The sequence below is a fragment of the Ovis canadensis genome, chromosome 9 (genome assembly GCF_042477335.2).
Source record: "Ovis canadensis isolate MfBH-ARS-UI-01 breed Bighorn chromosome 9, ARS-UI_OviCan_v2, whole genome shotgun sequence".
Classification (NCBI taxonomy): domain Eukaryota; kingdom Metazoa; phylum Chordata; class Mammalia; order Artiodactyla; family Bovidae; genus Ovis; species Ovis canadensis.
This window is the reverse complement of record NC_091253.1, coordinates 42,399,340-42,423,247: the sequence shown is the minus strand read 5'-3', so window position 1 is coordinate 42,423,247 and position 23,908 is coordinate 42,399,340. Positions and strand designations below refer to the sequence as shown.

The window sequence follows — 23,908 nt, the reverse complement described above, 5'->3', positions numbered from 1 at the left end:
TAATTGAAGTAGTTTGGACAGATACTACCTGTAAATTTAAGGTGTACAGCCTGTTAATTTGATACAATTGTATATTGCAGCATGATTGCCCTTGGGGGGATAATTAGCACCTCTGTTATGTTACATAATTATCATTTCTTCTTAATTTTTGCAGTTGTTAGGTGTCAGTCTCCAAGCCAGTTTGATGATGAGAACACGGTATTGTTATCTGTATTCCCTGCTGTGTATTAGATTTCTGGGGTTTACTTCCTGTTGGCTGCAGGTCTGTCCCCGTCACAGCGTCTGTCCCACCCCCCACCCCCCAGCACCTGGTAACCATTGTGTTGCTCTCTGCCTCTACCAGTTTGGCTTGTTTGTTTAGATTCCACATATAGATGATACCGTGTAGGACTTGTCTTTCTCTCCCTGACTTGCTTCACTTGGAGTAATGGCCTTGAGCTCCATTCATGTAGTCACACATGGCACATCTGATGGTCTTTATGGCAGGGTGGGTGGGTGCCACCTGACCACCCTCACTGCAGGCTGTGGCTCTTATCCAATGTGTGTGTGCTGCGGGCAGCCCAGCACCTGCCGCAGAAGGGGGTCCACAAGTGTTAGGATGTGTGACCTCTGCAACTTCACCTGCCAGAGAAGGTCAGGTAAAGAAACGGGCGGTGGTGGTGGTGGTGGGGCTTCTGCAAGTAGGAGGCTTCTTCTGGGGCACTGAGCTTGGTAACAAGCTGTGGGCCAGTCTGTCCTGTTCCTGCATTTGCAGAGCAGCTCCGCCAGGTCTCTTTTGGAACCAGGTTCCTGTGGTCACCGTACCACCCGCAGGGTGGCAGCTGCCTCTCTCCCAGAGTCCCCTTCCCCAGCAGGCAACTACTATGGCTAAGTTTTCCCAGAGACGTTAGTGTGTGACACTCTGTCCCCTGACCTCTGTACACGAATGCCAGTATACCTGACACACAATGCTGCATGCGGAGCACACAGGCAATGTGCCCGGGTCCTCCCGTACCTGAGACACAGCGCTGCACGTGGAGCGCACAGGCAGTGTGCCCGGGTCCTCCCATACCTGAGACACAGCGCTGCACGCGGAGCGCACAGGCAGTGTGCCCGGGTCCTCCCGTACCTGAGACACAGCGCTGCACGCGGAGCGCACAGGCAGTGTGCCCGGGTCCTCCCGTACCTGAGACACAGTGCTGCACGCGGAGCGCACAGGCAGTGTGCCCAGGTCATCCCCTGGGAACGCAAGAGGTCCCCTTCCACTGACCAGTGTGGTGCGGTCCACACAGGGCAGGACCCTCTTCTCTCGAGCCATTCCCCTGTGCGTGCATGTTCAAGATGTTTCCAATGTTTTACTTGGGAAACAAAGCAGCCCTCATGCATAGCAGTTTTGCATATGAAAATGTAGATTTTCCAAGTTATGTTTCTCTCCCTACTTTAAGGCTTTTACTGTGTGTCCTCGATTTCTAGAAGAAGTAGTTTATTTTCCTAGAATCTCTTGTCCATTATTTAATGTAAACATTAAGTAAATTGACTTGTCTGTAACTCTGGATTGTTAGTTATGCTATTACCTCATTCCTGTAGAGAGGAGAATGGATCACCTACTGTATTAGCCTCTGTTCTGAAGACGTTGTTCTTCCCAGCAGGGAGAAATAAAGAGATTATAAAAACAGATGAAAAATTAGGACTGGAGATATCAATAAATAGGATAGAGGGGAAAAATGATGAATTCCCTAACTTCTTAGGTGTGCTACACAAGGTCTGAGGGATCTAGAAAAGAATGTGTGTGTGTTGTGTGTATGTATACTGGACACACACACACTCACACAGATCTGAACAAGGTAGAGAAGCACAGTGCCCCTGTTAAACATATGTGTGTGTGTGTGTGTGTACTGAACACACATACACAGAAAGATCTGGACAAGGTAGAGAAGGCCAGTGCCCCTATTAAACGTGTGTGTGTGTGTGTGTGTGTGTGTGTGTGTGTATACTGAACACACATACACAGAAAGATCTGGACAAGGTAGAGAAGGCCAGTGCCCCTATTAAACGTGTGTGTGTGTGTGTGTGTGTGTGTGTACTGAACACACATACACACACTGATCTGGATAAGGTAGAGAAGCACAGTACCCCTATTAAATATATGTGTGTGTATGTGTATGCATATTGAATGCGCGCGCGTGCACACACACACACACAGATCTGGACAAGGTAGAGAAGCACAGTGCCCCTGTTAAAGTGGCAGATGCCAAAGCCAGATGAGGCTCACGCTGGGCAGTGTGGGTACAGAGTGCCTGAGACAGGTGGGGGCTATAACCAGAAAAGCCTCCGTGGAGCTGACCTGCCCGGCTCAGGAGCCTCTAGGGCCAAGGCGTGTGTGCTCTGAACCTGAGGTGTGGGCCTCGTGGGGAGGAGTCCCTGAGGCCGACTCTGGTGTGAAGTGGGATTGTGGGGCCTTGAAGTATGAGGTTGGGGCCCAGGGAATGCTAAGTGTTGGCCTTGGGTGCTGGCCTGAGGAGATCCCTATGACTGGAGCAAGGGGGCCGTGCTAATTCCCAAGTGGAGGTGACTGAGTGGGCTGCTGAGGACTTCACTGGCATGGTTGGCGCGGGGCCAGTCTGTGCATGGACAGGAGAAGGAAAGAAAGTTCCAGGGAGGGGAGGTCAGGTTGGGTTTCTAATGACCCTGTTCCAGACTGAGTGTGCGTGGGAATGGAGAGAGGAAGGAGTATTAAGATCTAGTAATGAATTAGTTTCAGTTTGGCTGTTGTCACAGAGAACATAGAGTAAAAGATAAAGTCATCATGCTGAGGCAGGTCGCCTGGAACACCGGCTGCCTGCGGGTGTAACACAAATCTCAGAAAGGGGAAGGCTATAAATTCGCTTGTATTATGTGAGGTTGAGAGAGATATTCAAATATAAATGTCTCAGGCATTGTAAAGATGAGTGATTTGAGGATAAAAAAGCAGGAGGTGTAGATTTGACTGTTGTCTGTAATTTTTTGGTTTTTGCAGTCTCAAGTTTGAAAAATAAAATCCTTACATAGAAAGAAACTTGTACTCTATTTCTCATCGGTGCCATAAAATTCTTCCTTGGTGACACGTATTTTGATGCCAGCTTTTTGTGGTTTCTTTATAAATTGTGGTAAAGTTCTGAAATGACCCCCGATACCCCACTCCTACTGAATCCTGCATGGCCCCTGAAACTGTGACTTGGGTGGCATTTACTCCCTGACTAAACTTTGTATTTAGCTCAGTGGACTTGAGGACAAGAGTCGATCTTCTGGGCCTGGCCTCATCCCACAAACCATTTCCATCTGGGTCTAGAGGTCAGAGATGGGGGAGTCAGAATTGGAGGCAGAAAAGGGATTTATGTAATATTGCTGGTTCACAGTTGGAAGAGGCCACAGGGCAAGGAGTGTGGTAGCATCTAGGAGCTCAGAGTGGACCCTGACCCCCAGCCAGCCAGAAAGTGGAGACCTCAGTCATAAAGTCAGAAGGACCTGAATTCTACCAACAAGAAGATTGAGCTTAGAATTGGATTTTTCTCCAGAGTCTGGGGGAGAACTAAGCCCAGCCATGCCTTGATATCACCTTTGTGATACCATGAGCAGAAGACTCAGTTAAAATGAGCAAGGGACTTCCCTGGCAATCCAGTGGTTAAGACTCCCTGCTTCCAGTGTAGGGGGCGCATGGGTTCAATCCCTGGTAGGGGAATTAAGATCCCACATGCCACCTGACACAGCCACAAAAACACAAGGGAAAAACAGGCAAGACTTGTGGCCTGCAGAGCTGTTAGGTAATAAGCCAGTGTGACTGCAGTCCCCTGAATTTGTGGAACCTTGTTACACAGTATAGAAAGAAAACTAACGCAGAGCTTGTGGATAGCATTCAAAGGGCACAGGTTGTGCGTGTTGTCAAGCACACGTTTAAGAGAGTGGAAATAGCAGACACAATGAAGTTAAGCAGCTGGCCAGAGACCCCATTGCTGGCGGCCTAGGGCATTCACAGGGCCATCCTCTCTGTCTCCCAGGAGCCCTCCCTGCACCCAGCCCGGGATGGCTTTGCACCCTGCTCCCCGTCCTCGTAGCACTGTGTCCTTCCTCCTGCCATGGCATGTGGTGTGCTCGGTGGTACAGGTTACTCCCTGCCCACACCTCACCCACATCTGCCTCGGTGTCTGTGCAGCAGCAGTGAGCAGAACGCCTGGCGCTCAGGGGCATTTGGTCTGTGAATGAAAGTGAGACAGGGAGATGTTGATCTAAGAACACAGGGATTCAGAAGCCAGAATAGAGAGTGTAGGATGATGATTTCAGTGACTGCTGAGATATCAAAAATGTGGTTTTTCAAGGGAGATCTCACTCTTGAGTGCAGGTGATTTAGAGTAAAGTAGTGAGTACCAGAACTCATGGACAGTTAACGAAGACATGATTTGACTTCTCTAGGTGACAACGTGAGGCATTCTGATTTTGGAAATCAGAATAAAAAGCAGGTTCTGGTGCCTCACATTACTCTCAGAAGTTAACATGCTGTGTCGGGCTAGAGAGAAATTGACATGGTCACACTTACTTTCCAGATTTGGGAAAGTCACATGTGGTCTTGTATGAAACCTGTGAATAATCTTGTTAATGCCACTATTCATATTTATAAAGCCTGTTATTGACTAAAAACATATATGCAGTACTATTTCTCGCTTAATGGTGGAAAGGTATGTTCTGTGAATATTTATAAGCATCCTATCCCATCAATAATCCTGGGATATGACGTTTCTGTTCAGTTTCTGTTGTCTGTAGCTTCCCCTGTAGCTCAGTGGTAAAGAATCCGCTTGCAGTGCAGGAGTCCATCGCTGGGTTGGGAAGATCCTCTGCAGGAGGGCATGGCACCTCACTCCAGTATTCTTGCCTGGAGAATCCCATGGACAGAGGAGCCGGGCAGGCTTACAGTCCATAGGGTCGCAGAGAGTTGGATACGACTAAAGTGACTTAGCACACACGCATGCACAGATGGAGGAGATAGAAACAACTTCCACCAGAGAGTCCTGAGGTCTCACTGTGAAAGTTGTTTTAAACTCAAAATGATCATTTGTGCTCATTCATTTATTGCCAAGGAGCTGACTAGTAGTATGCTCCTTGTGACTAGGACACATCTTACCAGCAAATGGAAATAACCTTTCAGAGAGTCTACCATTTTTTATGGAGACTGGAAGCTCCTTGTGGGAGCATTTGTATGTGAGAAGGACAGTGCAGGGCATGGTTAAAATGAAGAGGAATATGACGAGGATTCTCACTGCAGGAGCAGACGGGTGAGAGTGGTCTTCCTCTGTCCCTTTAGTCAGTGTCATCATAGACATTCTTACAGAAGAGCTCCCTGCAAGGAATAGAGGCAACAGCAGCTCCTCACAGACGGTTAACGAAGACAGGATTTGACTTCTTTAGCTGAAAACGTGAGGCATATCTGCCTGCTCAGTCGTGTCTGACTCCTTGTAGTCCCATGGACTGTAGCCCTCCAGGCTCCTCTGTCCATGGGATTTCCCAGGCAAGAATACTGGAGTAGGTTGCCATTTTCTACTCCAGGGGATCGTACTGACCCAGGAATTGAACCTGCGTTGTAAGGTGGATTGTTTACCATTGAGCCATCTGGAAATCCCCACTGTGGGTGAACTTTACCCTGAACTGCATTGGCAAAGTTTCAGATTTATAATTAATGATAACCTGAATATGCTGCATAAGGTTTTAAGTATGTGTGAGACCGCAAGTAGTTTCTTCAGTATTTTCTCAAGTTCTTAAGACACTTAATTCTCACTCTTGACTTCCTCTTCATCTTAGAACCTGCAATTTCCTTTGTAGGAACAACTTCCTGCTGGGCTCCTCTGTCTTCAGCCACTTCTGCCTTGGATGCCCTGCGTTTTCACCCAAGCCATAACTGCATTGCAACACCAGGCCGTTTCATCACCCTCTGAGTTGAGAAAGTCTAGCAGGAAATCACCAGTTGACTGTCCCCAGAACAAGCTTCGTGTTTCTTGGTTGCTGTGTCATGATAGGCAGTTATGAAGGGGATGCTTTGTAGAAAAAACTTCTTTTCTATGGTTTATTTAAGAGTCTTGTCATCTGGAGAACAAAATACATGTAGAAAGAGAGATATTTTCACCCTAGTCTGAAAAAGACCCTGTTGTTAACCACTGTTTCCCTATGGCCACTTCAAGTCCGTTGCTTTCTGTTAATCCCATCTTCTCTCACAGGACCTGATTTCACATTTCTCTCCTGAAGAGGTAGTTTCCTGGATGTAACAATAGGTCAGAGCAGAGGTAGGTACCCTCTCATATGACTAGTATCTGTAAGTTTGGTTGTGGTCTCCCAGAGGGTGTTTTTTGTGTGTGTGTGTTACCTAACATAGAATTTGCTCTCCTCCCAAAGCAGAAGGAGCCTGTTTAGCTTCCTTCTCTACCAGCTGCAGAAGTGGTGCAAAGTTCATTTCCCCATTGCTGCTATTCATATGGAACTGTTGTGCCTAGCACATAAGGGAAGGGTGAGTGAGTGAAGTCGCTCAGTCGTGTCCGACTCTTTGCGACCCCATGGACTGTAGCCTACCAGGCTTCTCCGTCCATGGGATTCTCCAGGCAAGAATACTGGAGTGGGTTACCATTTCCTTCTCCAGGGGATCTTCCCGACCCAGGGATTGAACCCGGGTCTCCCACATTGGAGGCAGACACTTTAACCTCTGAGCCACCAGGGAAGATTTGTAAAAAATTGATTTCTGCTGTTGTTATTTAGAGATCAGATAAAGAGAAGTTTTCAGTGAGTTATATGGTCAGAACCTACTTATTTCATATTCTCTCTCATAGGAAATTTGTCTATGCCTGTCTAAACTCTTGAAGCCATACGTACAGAAACCAGGTGAGGCTTTTAAGCTCACAGTCTCAAAGAAGGACGGACATGTATACAAATAGCATATAGAAATTCAGGAGTAGAAGTGGGTACACTGTGTAGTGTTGGCAAAAGAAAAGCCTTTGTGGCTTAGGAGGAACCCTGTAGTAGATACATGCTAAGCAAAGTGTGGGAGTATCCATGGGGTATTCTCAGCGGTGGATGTGTGGGTGTTCACTTATAATAGAAAGTTGTGGTAGAGAGGACTTTGTAGATGATGGATGGATTAACAAAGTCTTCAGCATTAAATAAGAATTTGCCTGGTAGAAAAGAAAGAGGCAGGGCATTTCACGGGCTTCCAAGGTGGCACTCATAGTAAAGAATCCACCTACCAATGCAAGAGATGCGAGAGACAAAGGTTTGATCCCTGGGTGGGGAAGGAGGAGGAAGTGGCAACCGGTTCCAGTATTCTTGCCTGGAAAATTCCATAGATAGAGGATCCTGGTGGGCTGCAGTCTGTAGAGTCGAAAAGAGTCGGACACGATTGAGCACAGCAACAAGAAAATGGCTCTGATTGGTTTATGATCTCAAGTTGTTAGAAATTTCTTGTTTTGTTCTTTTGTGTTAGTTATTATTAAGGCAGCAAGTTGTGGAGATGAAGGAAGGAATTTGTATAGATTTGGGACACTTACAGGTATGATTAAGAACCTTGCATGATAAGCATGTTTGTTTGACCTCATTCAAAGTCATGTAGTCCCTGAACGCTTGAGGTTCACATCAGTGCTGGTCCAGTGTCTCAGAAGCTTGGGTTAAATGTTCTTAAGGTCGGACCATTTCTATAAAAAAGCTCATTTCAAAACCTCTCAATGATTTTTCAGGGCTTTGATTTTGTTAGGCATGCTTTGAGATATTCATTGAGCAATGCTGAATCCAGTTATTGTCTAAATTAAATGTTTACACTTTGACTGTAGAAACAAGTTGCAGGAGGTTATGTGAGGATTCCACAGGAACAGGACTGTTTGTTGCTGGATCTGAAGATGGGGCAGCCATGTGGAAAGTAATGTCAGCTAGGAGCAGCCCCCAGCTGATGGGCAGCAGGAATCTCACTCAAAGGCTGTGAAGAGCTCAGTCTTCCACAGCTGTGGGGACTGAGAAGAGGACCCTGTGCCCAAATGAGAAGCAGCCCGCCAGCACTTTGACTGTCCTTTAGGGACTCTGTGTAGAGACTTCAGCTTGGACTATCTTGCCCTGAATAAAGGTTTGAACACCAGAACTGTGAGCTAATAAATGGATGTTGCCTCAAGCCTCTGACTTAGTGGTGATTTGTTATGAAGCAATAGAAAACCCAGGCTAGAGTTTCCCAGTGCCAGAGAGCCAGGAAGTTACCCCTGGATTGCCTTTTCGTGACTTTTGGTGTACTGAGTTCACAGCAGGTATCAGCAGATCCTAAATTGATTTTAAAAATTTATGATTTAGGTAATTTGAGTTTTATTATAGCAACATTGGACTTCCCTGGTGGCTCAGATGGTAAAGCGTCTGTCTACAATGCGGGAGACCCGGGTTTGATCCCTGGGTCAGGAAGATCCCCTGGAGAAGGAAATGGCAATCCACTCCAGTACTATTGCCTGGAAAATCCCATGGACAGAGGAGCCTGGTAGGTTACAGTCCATGGGGTCGCAGAGAGTTGGACATGACTGACATTTGGAGTCTTGTTATAGCAACACTGAGTGATGAAGAAAGAATTTTGGTATTTTCCTTTGTTTACTTTTTGTTTTGTTATATTTTTAATATGTGGTTTTCTTTATCTAGGAAAGAAATTAAGAAAAGTAATTTGTTCTGGAATGAGGTTGGTAAACTGTAGCTTGCATGCTACATCACACCCCTTACCTGTCTTTGCAAATAAAGTTTTATTGAAATGCAGCCATGCATACTGGTTTCTGCACTGTCTCTTATGGTGCTCATGCTGCAGTGACACAGTTCAGTATTTGTGAAAGATACTGTGTGGCCCTCAAAGCCTAAAGTACTTACCATCTGGTCCTTCACCAAAAAAAAAACAAACCCAAAAAACAAAACTGCCATCCCTTGTTGTAGATGGTGATCTGATTTAAAACCATATTTATCTAACTATAAATAGTTTCCATGAATGGAGATTGATATTTCTCTAAGTCATGTAACATATATGTTATTATAAGAACTATATCTGATTACCAGGATTATATAGACTAGTTTCTACCTCTCATTCTACTCAAATGATGGAAAGTGTATTAAAATTATGAACTCTGTGTGTCTGGAGTCCCTAAGATCCTCTCCAGATTTAGCGATTTGTCAGGAGGAATCATTGAACTTCTAAGTTATACTTGAGGCTGTGATTTATTACAACAAATGATGCTAAGCACAGTCCACAGGGGAAGATGTGTCAGAAGTTGGGTGACCAGTCACAAGCTTCAAAGAGTCCTCGCCTAGGGGTAGCAGAGGACACGCTTCATCTCAACCTGCAGCAGCTCTTGCAGAGTGTAGTAAGCTCACTGGTTCCGCGTAGTTTCCGTTGTCACCGTAACAGTGCCTGGTGATTGGCTGCAGTGACCAAACCCAGTTCTAGAAGGAAAGCAGATGCTTACCATGAATCACATTATTTGCACAGACCACCTGGACAGAACAGTACAGTGTGGCCAAGGTACTGAGGGTGAAAAATGTTTCTATCAGTTTGAATATTCTAAGAGGTCAGTTCTCTAGTGCCAGTCAAGAGTCAGTGACTAAAGCAACCCTTCTGAGCACACGTGGTTGGTTCAGCTCATGCATTAATGCTCCTGAGCACCCCATAGTACGTGTTCAGAAACACAGAGAATTTTTGCTGGTTGTAAATGTTCTGTACAGTCTTTATGTATACAGTTTCAGGTGCATATAGAATGTTCTGCTAGTTACAACTGTATTTCAAATATGTTCTTTTAGTGAATTATTTTTTAGTCAGCATTATCTTTATTTTTCAAGTAAGAAAATCTGCGTTACTTCATGTACCAAGCCCAATATAACTTTATAGAATCATGGGTCTTTAAAACTTCACAAAGATAAACATTGTTTTGTTTGAATTTATAGTTTAAATCGGAGAGGGCAATGGCAACCCATTCCAATACTCTTGCCTGGAAAATCCCATGGATGGAGGAGCCTGGTGGGCTGCAGTCCATGGGGTCGCTAGGAGTTGGATGCGACTGAAGCGACTTAACAGCAGCAGCAGCATGGTTTAAATCAAGTGTCTTCTTAAGGGTGGACTACTCTGCTGTTTCTGGCTTTTAGAGGGGCTAAAACAGCCTGGTACTTCTTTTCATAGTTCATGTTCCTGCATGAATGTTAAAGAGTAATCGTTTTCAGAGTTGACTTACCTCCATGATATAGTTTTGGCTCATTGTAGCCAATAAAATCCCTAACTGTATTAAACATTATCTTTTAGTTATTGAAATAATGATGAAATGAGCTTTATGAAACATTACACCTTTTAAATACCTTAATATAAAGTGCTTGCTGTATCACCTTAATCAACCCTCATGTTATGGAAAAATATACAGGACAGATTTCTTCTATGGACAGAATTCTCTTAAGTTTTGCCTTCCTGTACTTCTGTAGCTATCAAAGTTAAATATGTATACATATGTGTATATGTGTGTGTGTGTGTATCTATGTATAAGTTTTCCTCTATTCCTTTGCCTGGCATTGTTTTCTAGACAGAGGCTGATATAGTGTGTTTAGGATTCTGTATGGATAGTGGGGATTCTTGAGATTATTCCTTTATCTTTTGTGACTGCACAACTATGTTTAAGTCATTTTTCTCTATTTCAGTTTACCTAATTTGTCCTCTTTCATCTCAGAGGAATTTTGTGAGGATTATTTTGATGAAGTTTGATTATTTTGAAGAAGCATCTGTGTGTATATAAAATACGGTCAGGTGCTGCCTGCCTGAAGTCCAGTTGGGACCTTTTCAGCCAACCTTGTGTCTGGAGTGAGGCCTGGGTCCTCTGAAATACTTGCTCTTAGATTTGCTTTACAGTGAGTGTTTTGGTTTTACTCGGTTATAAGCAAGTAGCCAGATAGAGATGTCTAAAGAGCAGAGTATATATTTTATTCATCTTTTTAGTCTTCCTGTTGTCCAGCACTGAGCCTTGCTATATCCTGGTTTCAAACCCAGAGCAAGCAAGGAGCCTGTGACTTTGATAGTCAGAGATACAACAGGAGCGGGCTTGAGCATCGCAGGTTTGAGGTCCACCAGCAGTCTTGCAAATGGTAGGAAAGGAAGTCCATCTGGTACGTGCAGAAGTGCACACCTCAACATCCTAAGTAATGTTTCTCTATGAGAACAGCTGTCAAGAAAATGTGAAACTACGTTCAGTCTACAATATTTAAACAGACAGAAGTAGAAGTTAGGGAAAACTACAGCCCTCTCTTAGAGGTCATAGATGGAAGGACGTTGTAAAGGCTCCTGAGAAAGCTCGGCATTTAATTTCATTCATCCATGTTTATTCACATTGCCTTGGCTGTGGAGCCCCCCTCTGCCTTTATCTTCATGCCTGTTAACACCTCCTGGCACCATGCTTAGAGACTGCTACCCAGGCTGTGAGGCTGTGTCCTGGCCTTTCACTGCATTGCCTTTGTTTCCTTAGGGCACTTCCCTGGCTTGTTTCCTTGGAAGCCATCTGCCTTCTCCAGACTCCTCCCTCCCTTCTGACTTCCCACCCCCACCCCATTCGGCACTGTGTAGGATTTTATTTTGCTTTAGTTTAGTTTTTTTAAATTGAAGTGTGGTTGCTGTACAGTGTTATATAGTTACAGGTATACAATATAGTGATTCAGAATTCTAAATGTTATACTCCATTTATAGTTATAAAATATTAACCATGTTCCCCGTGTTGTACCGTATACCCTTGTAGCTTTGGTTGCTTGCTTAGTTTGTTGTGTCCAGCTCTTTGCGACCTCATGGACTGTAGCCCACTGGGCTCCTCTGTCCATGGAATTTCCCAGGCAAGAATATTGGAGTGGGTTGCCATTTCCTCCTCCAGGGGTTCTTGCCAACACAGGGATCAAACCTGCCTTTCTTGTGTCTCTTGCCTTGCATGCGGATTTTTTTACCCTCTGAGCCATAGGGGAACACCCATAGTCTTGTTTTGTACCTAATATTTTGTGTATGATCTGAATTCTTTGCCTTGAAAAAAAGCAAAGTCTGGCTCATAACCAGCAGCAGTCTGTGTCTTGCCTCTTATTCTGTTTGCAAATGAATAGATTAATTTTTTGAGTGTGTGGTCATTTTGCCTTTCTGTTAGTTTTGAGGCTCCAGTTTTGAGTGTGCTCTGAGTTGGATGTTCCTTAGCCTCCAGCTAACCAGGGAAAGGTATGCCACCCCTGCCTATCTGCCAGAAGACCGCATTGCAGAAAGGCAGGCTGTGTCTTTCCCTGAAAATGTCTGAAACAGAGAGAGAGGCAGCCAGGTTATGTCACAGACTGCGTCTGTACTCCAGTCGAGCCCCGTCTTCCTGGGAGGAGGCGTGCTTTCCTTCATGACCTGTAGTCACTCTCTGGGCCGAGGGATCCTGGTTCTGGGTGGATCTCTGCGGCGAGGCCCTGCTGGCCCCGGGCCACCAGGCACTTCTGTGCTCTGGGCTGCTGCTCAGTGAACTTTGACCCACAGCTTCCTTTTTGAGCACTGCAGTCACTGTCTTGCTGTCTCTAATGATGAGCCTCTCCCCTGCTGTTGGTTGTTTTCCCCTTGGGCTCCTCAGAGCAGGCACTCTGGTTGTAAAGATGAGGTGGAACGGTGCTTCTGTGAACCCACAAAACGTTGGTAGGACTTGAGTTCTGTTGTTCTCATCGGGCTGGAATTTGAGGTTGGAAACATTTTGTTTGGGGAAGGCAAGCCAAGTGGTTTACAGAGGTGTAACTCTGGGTGTAGCTTGTTAAACCTGTTTACCTCAGGAAAAAATTTTTTTTTCTTGAGTGTGTGAGAAAATCTGTCGCTTTTGTTTTCCCTCTCACCAGCTGGCAGTGATTTTCATGGATAAAGTTTCAGTCACAAAAAGCACACAAGTAAACAGTGAAAGTGTATCACCTATGATTAGTTTAAGACTGTATAATCTAGAATTATATTGCTTTTACTGATTTTTAATCCCAGTAGAAAGTAAAATTCTGTTAGGATCTGGAAGTCTGATACACTCCTGGTCTTGATGGTTTTGCTGTCCTTTCCTACACATCCAGTGTTGTCCTTGATAGAGAACAGCCCACGTTAATGAAGGAGTGAGTGTGTGAGTGAGTGAGTGAGCGAGCGTGTGTGTGTGAGCATGTGTGTGTGTGTGAGCGTGTGTGTGTGTGTGTGTGTGTATGATGATTCCACCAGAATCTAAAGACCATAGAGGTTAGGATTCTGGTATCCGCTCCCCCCATCACCACCACTAGATCCATTGTACCCAGAATGATTTCTGATGCACAGCAGCATTCAGCTGATTTGTTAAAGGGATGAATTCCGTTTTAGAGTTTTGAGTGGAAAGTGTCTGGTAACTAAACTTGTCGATTTATCAGCTGCCGGTATTTCTCCTTCCCATCAGTTTTTAGGAGCTGTGTTGGTTTTGGTCGTTTCGCGCATCACAGCTGCCAGGGCATGTCTTCTTTAGCTTTTTAGCTGTTGCCCACACCTTTTAACCTACGTAAACACGTTTACTGGTTGTTATTAGATTCAAAATCTCCTAAACAGGCAGCACCTTATACTTCTCTTATTATGTCCTTAAAATTCCCACGACTGTTGTCATTTGTAGTGTGAGTTGAAGAAAGGGAGGCTGAATCAGGATAAACGTGGTGAACTTGGCGTGGCCTGGCCCTTGCTGATCTCCCCAGGCAGGTCTGGGCTGGCCAGTAATTGGGTGGGAGCCTCAGAGAGCAGAAACCAGTGCTTCGAGACATGGGCCTGCCGGTTAGGGTGCAGCCGACAGCTGCCCCCACAGCGGGGCCCCGGGCACACAGGGTGCTTCACTGACCATGCTGGGCTGAGTCCAGAGCGTGAGGCTTTTGTTTTCGCAAAAAATACAGTAAAGTGAGCTGTTTTTGTCCTGTAATTGGTTATCTCAAGGAGTGACTTTAGTTTAGTTACCTTTCGATTGTTTTGCCAGCTGGGTAAGTAATTTAGCTTACAAAGGTGTCATTTAGAATTGAAGAGGTTATCATTTGTTACTGATATTCCACTGTTGCTGTTGGTGCAACCTATCTATACATTTTAGAACTGGAAGCTGTAATTTCTGAGAGTTGGAGAGTGTTGCTTCATCTGGCTGATCGGTTTCACCTGTTTTACGGCAGCGTGTCGTAGTCTTGCAGGGAGACGCTTGACTTCCTGACTTTGTTAGTGGACGCTGTTTCTATCCAGGAGGACCCTGCACGTGTAGACATGGATTTAGGTTGAGATTTGATGTAGGAACTAGGATGCTTAGGTTCAGGGCTAGTTCTTTAATTATGAGACTCTTTCCTGAACATTTCATGCAGAAATTAGTGGATGGGATTACAGGAGGTAACTTCAGCTTAAAGAATATCAGATGAATTACATAGAATATTGTGTGAATTAATTTTTTAATTAAAATTTTGTGCTACTTATTTAAAAATCTATTTTAAATAAAAAATGTTGAATATCCACTTATTTAGAGAATTGAAGAATTGTTTTATTCCTGATTTTTCCGCTGATTACAGCTCACATAAATGTGTGTGTATACTTCCCATTTTGTCCTTGCTCTCCTTATCACCCAGATGTATGCACTGCCAGATAACTGGCAGATGTTAAGGGAGAGACAGTGGAGTCTTTTTTATCGTCTTAGGTGCACAGTATTATATTATCAAAGTAAGATGGAGTCATTGTGATTCCTGTGATAGTCTGTAGGAGGTTGGTTGTCTATGATGAGGCTGAAGTAATAAATGTACCTTGACTCGGTTCATGGAGCCCAGAAATTAGAGTGCTGCAGCCAGCTTGTCCTCACTTGTGTCCTCCATGAGGAGTCTTAGGGTTGGTGTCATTGGTGTCTTGAATCATTTCTTCTCCAGTGGCATCTTTGTCAAGGAGCTGAATTTCCAGTCTCCTGCTAGGTGGCTCTGTGTGTCTGTGCTCGACCTGTGATCATTTAAAACTCCATGTGTTCCAAAGAACAGCTTCTCTTTCCATTCTTTGCTCTTGAATGTGTCCTCTATTTCAGTCAAGACAGCACCACTGTCTTGACTAAAATTTGGCCTTTTGTAGTGCATTACTACTACGTTATTTGTAGCAGTGCATTCCTTGAGCCGAGTGTCTGCAGTATTTTCATTAGTGCTATTTGGTTGCCAAACAGTTTTAGAATAATAATTATTAAAGTAGTAGGCTGTGAATGCATTTACACCTGCCAGTGTGCTGAATTTCAGCACATTAAAATGCTATAGTAACTTAAGTTGCTGGACTTACCAGGTGACTCAGTGGTAAAGAATCCACCTGCTGATGTAGGAGATGCAAGAGACACGAGTTTGATCCCTGGGTTGGGAAAATCCCCCTGGAGAGGGAAATGGCCACCCACACCAGTATTCTTGCCTGGGAAGCCCTGTGGACAGAGGAGCCTGGTGGGCTACAGACCATGGGGTCGCAAAGAGTCAGATGTGATTTAGCAACTAAACAACAACAAACTTAATTTGCTAGAGCATGTCTTCAGTGGGTTTGGGAATGGAAACAAATCTGAAGACATGGACCTTATCACTGACCTAGGGCAGTCCCTGGTACCAAGAAGCCACATGGAAAGTATGTGAGTGAATTTGCCATCAAATTTATCATCATTCCAAGAAATAAATTTAGAACCTGCTTCCCACTGCTGATGGCTTACTTGATTTGTCTTTATGTGAGAGGACATTTGTGCTCTCTACACCCCGCAGTCTGTCAGTTACGTGGTTATCTCTTGCCTCCCAGTGTGAAATCCACGCTTGGATTTGTCAAGACTTGTCTGTGTATCTTGAATCCCTGGTCCTTCCCTGCCTCATGTGCTTGCTTTCTTCTTTTCTCATCTTTAAAATGCTAAGAATTCTTCGGTCCTTTGAGACCCAGTGTAGGTTTTGTCTCTTCTAGCGCATCTGCTGGTTTCTGATCAGCCAGAAACAGGGGCTCTATTCTGTGCTCATTTGGAACATCTCATGTGAGCCGTGCTTACAATATCTCCTTTATTTGATTTCAGGTTCGTTATGGAACTGTATCTCATTAAATTTTGTCTCTTGTATAACACCTTACACATAGTATATACTTAATAAGGCTGCTATTTCTTTAATGAAACACTTTCTGTACTTTGAGATATTTCAGTTCAGTTCAGTTCAGTCGCTCAGTCATGTCTGACTCTTTGCAACCCCATGAAATGCAGCACGCCAGGCCTCCCTGTCCGTCACCAACTCCCAGAGTTCACTTAGATTCACGTCCATTGAGTCCGTGATGCCATCCAGCCATCTCATCCTCTTGTCGTCCCCTTCTTCTCCTGCCCCCAATCCCTTCCAGCATCAAAGTCTTTTCCAATGAGTCAGCTCTTCGCATGAGGTGGCCAAAGTACTGGAGCTTCAGCTTTAGCATCATTCCCTCCAAAGACATCCCAGGGTTGATCTCCTTCAGAATGGACTGGTTGGATTTCCTTGCAGTCCAAGGGACTCTTAAGAATCTTCTCCAACACCACAGTTCAAAAGCATCAATTCTTTGGCACTCAGCCTTCTTCACATTCCAACTGTCACATCCATACATGACTACTGGAAAAACCATAGCCTTGACTAGATGGACCTTAGTCGGCAAAGTAGTGTCTCTGCTTTTGAATATGCTATCTAGGTTGGTCATAACTTTCCTTCCAAGGAGTAAGTGTCTTTTAATTTCATGGCTGCAGTCACCATCTGCAGTGATTTTGGAGCCCCCAAAAATAAAGTCTGACTCTGTTTCCACTGTTTCCCCATCTATTTCCCGTGAAGTGATGGGACCGGATGCCGTGATCTTTGTTTTCTGAAAAGTTGAGCTTTAAGCCAACGTTTTCCCTCTCCTTCACTTTCATCAAGATGCTTTTTAGTTCCTCTTCACTTTCTGCCATAAGGGTGGTGTCATCTGCATATCTGAGGTTATTGATATTTCTCCTGGCAATCTTGATTCCAGCTTGTGTTTCTTCCAGTCCAGCGTTTCTCATGATGTACTCTGCATGTAAGTTAAATAAGCAAGGTGACAATATACAGCCTTGACGTACTCCTTTTCCTATTTAGAACCAGTCTGTTGTTCCATGTCCAGTTCTAACTGTTGCTTCCTGACCTGCATACAGATTTCTCAAGAGGCAGGTCAGGTGTTCTGGTATTCCCATTCTCTCTCAGAATTTTCCACAGTTTATTGTGATCCACACAGTCAAGGGCTTTGACATAGTCAATAAAGCAGAAATAGATGTTTTTCTGGAACTCTCTTGGTATTTCCATGATCCAGTGGATGTTGGCAATATCTCTGGTTCCTCTGCCTTTTCTAAAACCAGCTTGAGCATCAGGAAGTTCACGGTTCATGTATTGCTGAAGCCTGGCTTGGAGAATTTTGAGCATTACTTTACTAGTGTGTGAGATGAGTACAATTGTGCAGTAGTTTGAGCATTCTTTGGCATTGCCTTTCTTTGGGATTGGAATGAAAACTGACCTTTCCCAGTCCTGTGGCCACTGCCGAGTTTTCCAAATTTGCTGGCATATTGAGTGCAGCACTTGCACAGCATCATCTTTGAGGATTTGAAACAGCTCAGCTGGAATTATCACCTCCACTAGCTATGTTTGTAGTGATGCTTTCTAAGGCCCACTTAACTTCACATTCCAGGATGTCTGGCTCTAGATAAGTGATCACACCATCGTGATGATCTGGGTCATGAAGATCTTTTTTGTACAGTTCTTCCATGTATTCCTGCCACCTCTTCTTAATATCTTCTGCTTCTGTTAGGTCCAGACCATTTCTGTCCTTTATCGAGCCCATCTTTGCATGAAATGTTCCCTTGGTATCTCTAATTTTCTTGAAGAGATCTCTAGTCTTTCCCATTCTGTTGTTTTCCTCTATTTCTTTGCATTGACCGCTGAGGAAGGCTTTCTTATCTCTTCTTGCTATTCTTTGGAATGCTGCATTCAGATGCTTATATCTTTCCTTTTTTCCTTTGCTTTTCGCTTTTCTTCTTTTCACAGCTATGTGTAAGGCCTCCCCAGACAGCCATTTTGCTTTTTTGCATTTCTTTTCCATGGGGATGGTCTTGATCCCTGTCTCCTGTACAGTGTCAGACACCTCATTCCATAGTTCATCAGGCACTGTGTCTATCAGATCTAGGCCCTTAAATCTATTCCTCACTTCCACTGTATAATCATAAGGGATTTGATTTAGGTCATACCTGAATGGTCTAGCAGGTTTCCCTACTTTTCTTCAATTTAAGTCTGAACTTGGTAATAAGGAGTTCATGATCTGAGCCACAGTCAGCTCCTGGTCTTGTTTTTGTTGACTGTATAGAGCTTCTCCATCTTTGGCTGCAAAGAATTGAGATATTTAGCAGATAGTTAATTTTTAGTTGCAAGTAACAAAAAAACAAAATATAGTTAAAGAGGAGGAGAAAATGTTTTAGAACCATGCTAGTATATCCTGAGATTGCCCAGGATTATTTCTGTAATGAACTATAGACCTGAAGAAAGTATTATATGTGAAAGTTTTCAGAGGGCTCCCTTTGGTCAGCTTTCCCAGGGAACCTGCTGGAAGTCAGTCTCTCCATCTCCCTGTGTCTCTCGTCTTTTGCTCTGGCAGCCTAAGCAGACTCACCGAGAGCTTGGTGCTGAGAAGTGTGGTGCCGCTATAGCACATACCTTAAAGTGCAGAAGTGGCTTCAGAACTGGATGTGGGGAAAGGCTGGGAGAGTTTCAAGGTACAGAGACACAAAAACAGACCGGTGTGAAGGGACTGCTAAAGGCGATTCTGGTGAGACCTGAGAAAGAAGTGATACTGTTTTTCATATGTTTAGTTAAACAACGTAGTTACATTAATTTCATCTGTTTCTTTTCATTACTTAACGTGGCTACTAGAATGTTTTAAGTTACGTATCTTTCAATTGGGCAGCACTGAAATAGAGCTACATGTACGAACATGAATAAGTATTTTAAGAAAGATAATGTTGATGGGAAAAATACGTCATTCAGAGCTGTGTTCAGAGGATACGATTTAAAAATTTTATATAAAGTTTCAAAGCTCACAAAATAATACTCTATAGTATTTGTGTATGTGGTAAAGAATAAAGAGAGAATAATATTCTTTTATGAGAGCAAAAAGAGGATGTTGATGAAATGCCAAATTCAGGAGGGAGTTACCTCTAGGATGGAGGAAAACTCGAACATGAAGAGAGATGCAGGAATTTTCAACTGCCTTTAAAAAAAATCTGAAGGAAAATTTGTATTGTGTTAATATTTGATGAAGAGTGATTAGGTAATGAGCACAGGTATTTTTTAATTTCTTACACTTTTCCATGTGCTTAAATTATTTCATAATAAGTAGTCATTATCTCTCATTCTTAAAATACTTCTGGAAGAATTTTTCCATTTAGCTAAGGAATGACAGAGCCAGTGAAGTGACTTGTGCAACTACGAAACAGTATAATAGGGGACCAGTGATTCAAAACCGAGTCTTTTTTTGTTCCGAAACTCATAGCCCTCCTTTCTCATTAATCAGCTTCCACAGTAAAGATAAAATGTCGCCTGGTTTCCTGAACCTGCAGACTCCTGTGAGTGGTCTTCGATTCTTTCCTTCTCCTGTCTCGTGCACGTGCACCTCTGCCTGCGTATACAGGGACACACGGTGCATGTGTGCTCATGCACTCAGCATGCTTTGTGAGAGTGTGAGTTCCTTACTGTCAGGCTGGGGCTAAGACAGCTGGGGTCTCGTGAGTGGCCGTTTCTCCCTGTGTCCATGTGAGGAGAGGTCCTCCGCGCTCTTCAGGATTTCAGCCTTTGGGGAGCAGTTCTAAAGGAAAATGTGCTGAAGGGCTGCTGCTTGCCATCTTTTCCTTAAGATGTTTGTTATGGCTTTTGTTTCCTCTTAAAAATTGGACGTGCGTACATGAAGAATACATGGTTTCTTTTGCTGGCTAAGGCATTGTTCATGTTTGATCAGCTGCTGAAGACATTAATTGTTGTATTCCTCATTGTCATTTACAGAGATCCTCTTAGGGATCAAGAAAATAACTTAAAAAAGAAAATAAATGTAAAATTTAATACATTTATTAAATCCTTAAAACCTCTGTTGGCAAAGAATCTGTCTGCAGTGCAGGAGACCTGAGTTCGATTCCTGAGTCGGAGAGATCCCCTGGAGAAGGAAATGGCAACCCACTCCAGTATTCTTGCCTGGAGAACCCCATGGTCAGAGGAGCCTGGTGGGCAACAATCTATGGGGTTACAAGAGTCGGACACGACTTAGCGACTAAATGACAATGAAATGCTTAATGTGTTAGATGTTATTATTTCTCCAAATTGAAGATGAAGAAACAGGCATAGGAAAGTTAAATACATTGCTTAAGATAACCTGCGATTGAGGGCAGGGCTGAGCTTGAGATGGTGCTGGGTTCGTATCTGTGCAATCTCTTCCTTCTCAAGTGAGTTCCCTTTTCTGTCTCTTCTCACCCGGGTACAGCTTAAATGTTGATAATATTCCCACAGTTCCAGCCTGGAGCTGCTCTTCTGTTACGTGGTTTCTGTGGACCGTCTTTCCCTTGAGCTCTCATACTTGAGCGCACAGTTTCTGTCCCTATGGTTCCTGCACTTGGATCTCCACATCGAATCTCTTTCTTTACGCTCCAGGCCTGTCAAGCCATGGCTGCCTCTTGGTCATTGTTACCTCAGCTGTTTCATAGGCATTGCAGTATTAACATACCAAAGCCAAATTCAGTATTGGGAGCAATCCTGTTCCAGATATATTTCTGGAATTCCCTTTCTTGATAAATGTACCTCTCTTGTTGCCCAGACCAGGTGCTTGGGGGGCTCCTTTCACTCTGCCTTCACTTTCATTTCTGACATCTGGGAGTCCTCAAGTATTGTTACATTTTCTTCATTATTTTCTTTCCAGTCTGCTTCTGTCTGCTCCTGCCACCTCTCACATCTTCATCTCTTGCTTTGATTATGGAGGAGACTTCTTGCTAGCTGCTGTCTCTACCTTTCCACAGTAGAGTCTGTTCTTTAGAATGTTGTCTGGGTGATCTCTCCACACCAGCACGTGCCTTGTCTTGTCCCTGGTAAAACTGCCCGTGGCTTGCAAGGGCCTCAGAGTACAGCAGCATGCCCTGCTGTGGTCTGCTCGGCCTTCAACACCCCTCTCCTCTGCTTCTTGTAGATTACCCTGCGTGTGCTCTGTTCTTTCTGGCTTCCTATTTGTGGTCGTGCTATTCCTAGTCCCCGAATGCACTTCCTTCTCTCTCTGCCTAACAACCTGCAGTTAGCATCCAGCTTAGGTGGCAAATCCTGATTCGAGTGGCATCCGTTTCCTTCTTCCCCTCTCCCTGTGCCCCAGCTGGCTTTGTTCTCTCACCTGTTCCTGTGCAGCCTGAACAACACTTCTGTTGCAGTACTTCCACCAGTTTGTTCCGTGACTATTTCATTTTGACCTCCCCATCTCCACAAAGCACTCTGTCCCTTTCCATTTTTCATGTGAGTCCCTGGCACAGGCCACGTGTAGCTGGTTATTTATTGACTTTTTTCTAGGACAGTGGTTCTCAATCAGGGGACGCCTGGAGACTTTTGACAGTCATGCCTGGAGGGGCAGTGCTCATTCTGCTAGTGGGCAATGGCCAGGATGCTGCTAACCACCCTGTGGTGCACAGGACAGCCCCACATTATCCATGGTGAAATGGCAGCGGTGCTGACACTGAGCAGCTCTGCTCTAGCGGGAAGTGTGCAACTTTAGAGTGCTGTAGGAAAAGATATTCCATAGCAAAAACATGAAATTAAATTGGGAGTTACTAAGTAATATCCGAAAATTTCATGTCGAGAAACAGTTTTCAGGGTCCACTACTGTGGTTGTTTTGTGGCCTGTTCTTCATGTTTACTCAGAAGCTGTGTCTGGCAGGGCAGGGTTGGGGGGAACATGTGCCCCTGACGAGCAGTGTGTAGTAACTGAACACTTCAGTAACACAGTAAGGTGGACACACAGTTGAGCCTGTGGAGAGGATTGTGGGATGAAGCTCTTCTTTTGACAGTTTTTTCATTTACTTTTTCATATTTTAAATGGCACCTGGTAACAGGTGACTACCCAAACTTTTGAGATGTGGGAATAGATGAGGTCCTTTTTAAGCTCTTAAAAAGATTTTAACGATAAGATTCTCAAAAGGCCAAATGTGATAAATCTTTTGCTTTGTGTGTAAATTAGTAAATAAAGAAAATTGTAATGCTAACCTACACACAGAGACGCATCCCAGTGCACATGTGCACACACATACCCACAAGTGATAACCTCGTTCACGTGTGTCCATATGCCTGCTACAGTGCCAATGACACAGTCCAAGCTGACCATCAATAGGAAGGGCTCCTTGTGAGGGTCCCTGTAGCTGCAGTGTGAATTGATGGGGTACAGAACCCATTTAACTAAATGTACAGTTTACATTTAATGAGTTAAAAATTTAGTGTGGCTATTAAATTAGGAGCAGCTACTAATATACTGGAAAATTAGAATGTTGAGGGATATTGTTGCTGACATTAAAACAATGAGAGTGACTTGCAAAATCAAGTAATAGGAAAATATCTACCATATTTAAATGTTTTAGCATGTTTCTGGGCAAAGACAGAAAGCATTAGAAAAGAATGTATTGATTCTTCTCTCCAGGATTTGCCATTTATTTACTTATTTATTTATTGGCCGCACTGGGTTTTCACTGTTGTGTGAGCTTTTCTCTAGTTCCAGCAAGGGAGTCTACTTTATAGTTGAGATTCTTGGGCTTCTCACTGCGGTGGCTTCTCTTCAGAGCACGGGCTCTAGGGGTGTGGCCTTAAGTTGTTGCAGCTGCCAGGCTGTAGAGCACAGGCTCAGTAGCTGTGGTGCATGACTTAGTTGCTCTGAGGCATGTGAGATCTTCCTGGACCAGGGATCAACCTGTGTCTCCTGCATTGGAAGGCGGATTAGTTACTACTGACCCACCAGGGAAGCCCTAGATTTGGCTCTTGATGTGAAGTCCTGCTTTATATAATCTGGTGTTCAAAACAAAAATTCTTACTTATTTGGTAGTTCAGAAATTTGAGTAGAAGAAAGTGTAGGAAATGTTAGGAAAAAGACTCAGTGACTCATTCTAACATAGTTCCTGTTTTTTTTTAAATTCCAAAGGTAAATATTTATTATGCTCTCAAGCATATTATTATTATAATATAATTATATTATATTACATAACAGTTCTGTCCACCATGCCATGATGGTATTTCCCTCAATTATCAAGATAGCACAAAAACAAAAATTAATAGAACATTCTGAAAAACAAGACATTAGAGGGGAAAAAGTGCATAGGACCAGTTTCTTTTTTTTTGATGTGTGATGAAAAGAGGATTTTATTTTGCTTCATTTATTTTTTAAATTAATTAATATATTTTAATTGGAGGATAATTGCTTTATAGTATTGTGATGGTTTTTGCCATACAATCACACGAATCAGTCAAAGGTATACATGTGTCCCCCCTGATCCTGAACCCACCTCCTTCCCCACCCCATCCCTCTGGGTTGTCCCAGAGTACCAATTTCGGGTGCTCTGCTTCATGCATCAAACTTGCACTGGCCATCTATTTTACATATGGTAATATGTGTGTTTCAGTGCTATTCTCTCAAATCATCCCACCCTCACTTTCCCCATCCCACCCTCGCTTTCTCCCGCTGAGTCCAAAAGTCTGTTTTTTACATCTGGTCTCCTTTGCTGCCCTGAATATATGATCATCAGTACCATCTTTCTAAATTCCATATATATATGTTAATATACATTATTTGTCTTTCTCTTTCTGACTTACTTCAGTTTGTATAATAGCCTCTAGGTATATCCACCTCATTAGAGCTGACTCAAATGCA

The 23,908-nt window shown here is 43.8% G+C and overlaps 1 protein-coding gene across 20 annotated transcripts in view; it reads left to right on the top strand.

Annotated features, from left to right (window-relative positions):
- Nucleotides 1-23,908, top strand: part of SPIDR (scaffold protein involved in DNA repair) — a 283,040-nt gene that overhangs the window by 78,090 nt on the left and 181,042 nt on the right. For 2 of the 20 annotated variants that reach the window (XM_069599988.1, XM_069599985.1), the window contains exon 1: nucleotides 5,971-6,284. The exons of 11 other annotated variants lie outside the window; for them this stretch is intronic. Coding sequence is in view for 3 of the 9 variants with exons in the window: in XM_069599978.1 (XP_069456079.1) it covers nucleotides 8,534-8,590 (57 nt within the window). In the remaining 6 variants the exon portion in view is untranslated. Of the gene's footprint in view, nucleotides 1-5,826; nucleotides 6,506-6,821; nucleotides 8,591-8,652; nucleotides 8,690-23,908 lie in introns of those variants that run through there. 7 more of the 20 variants (XM_069599990.1, XM_069599986.1, XM_069599992.1 and 4 more) reach the window with 7 other exon arrangements.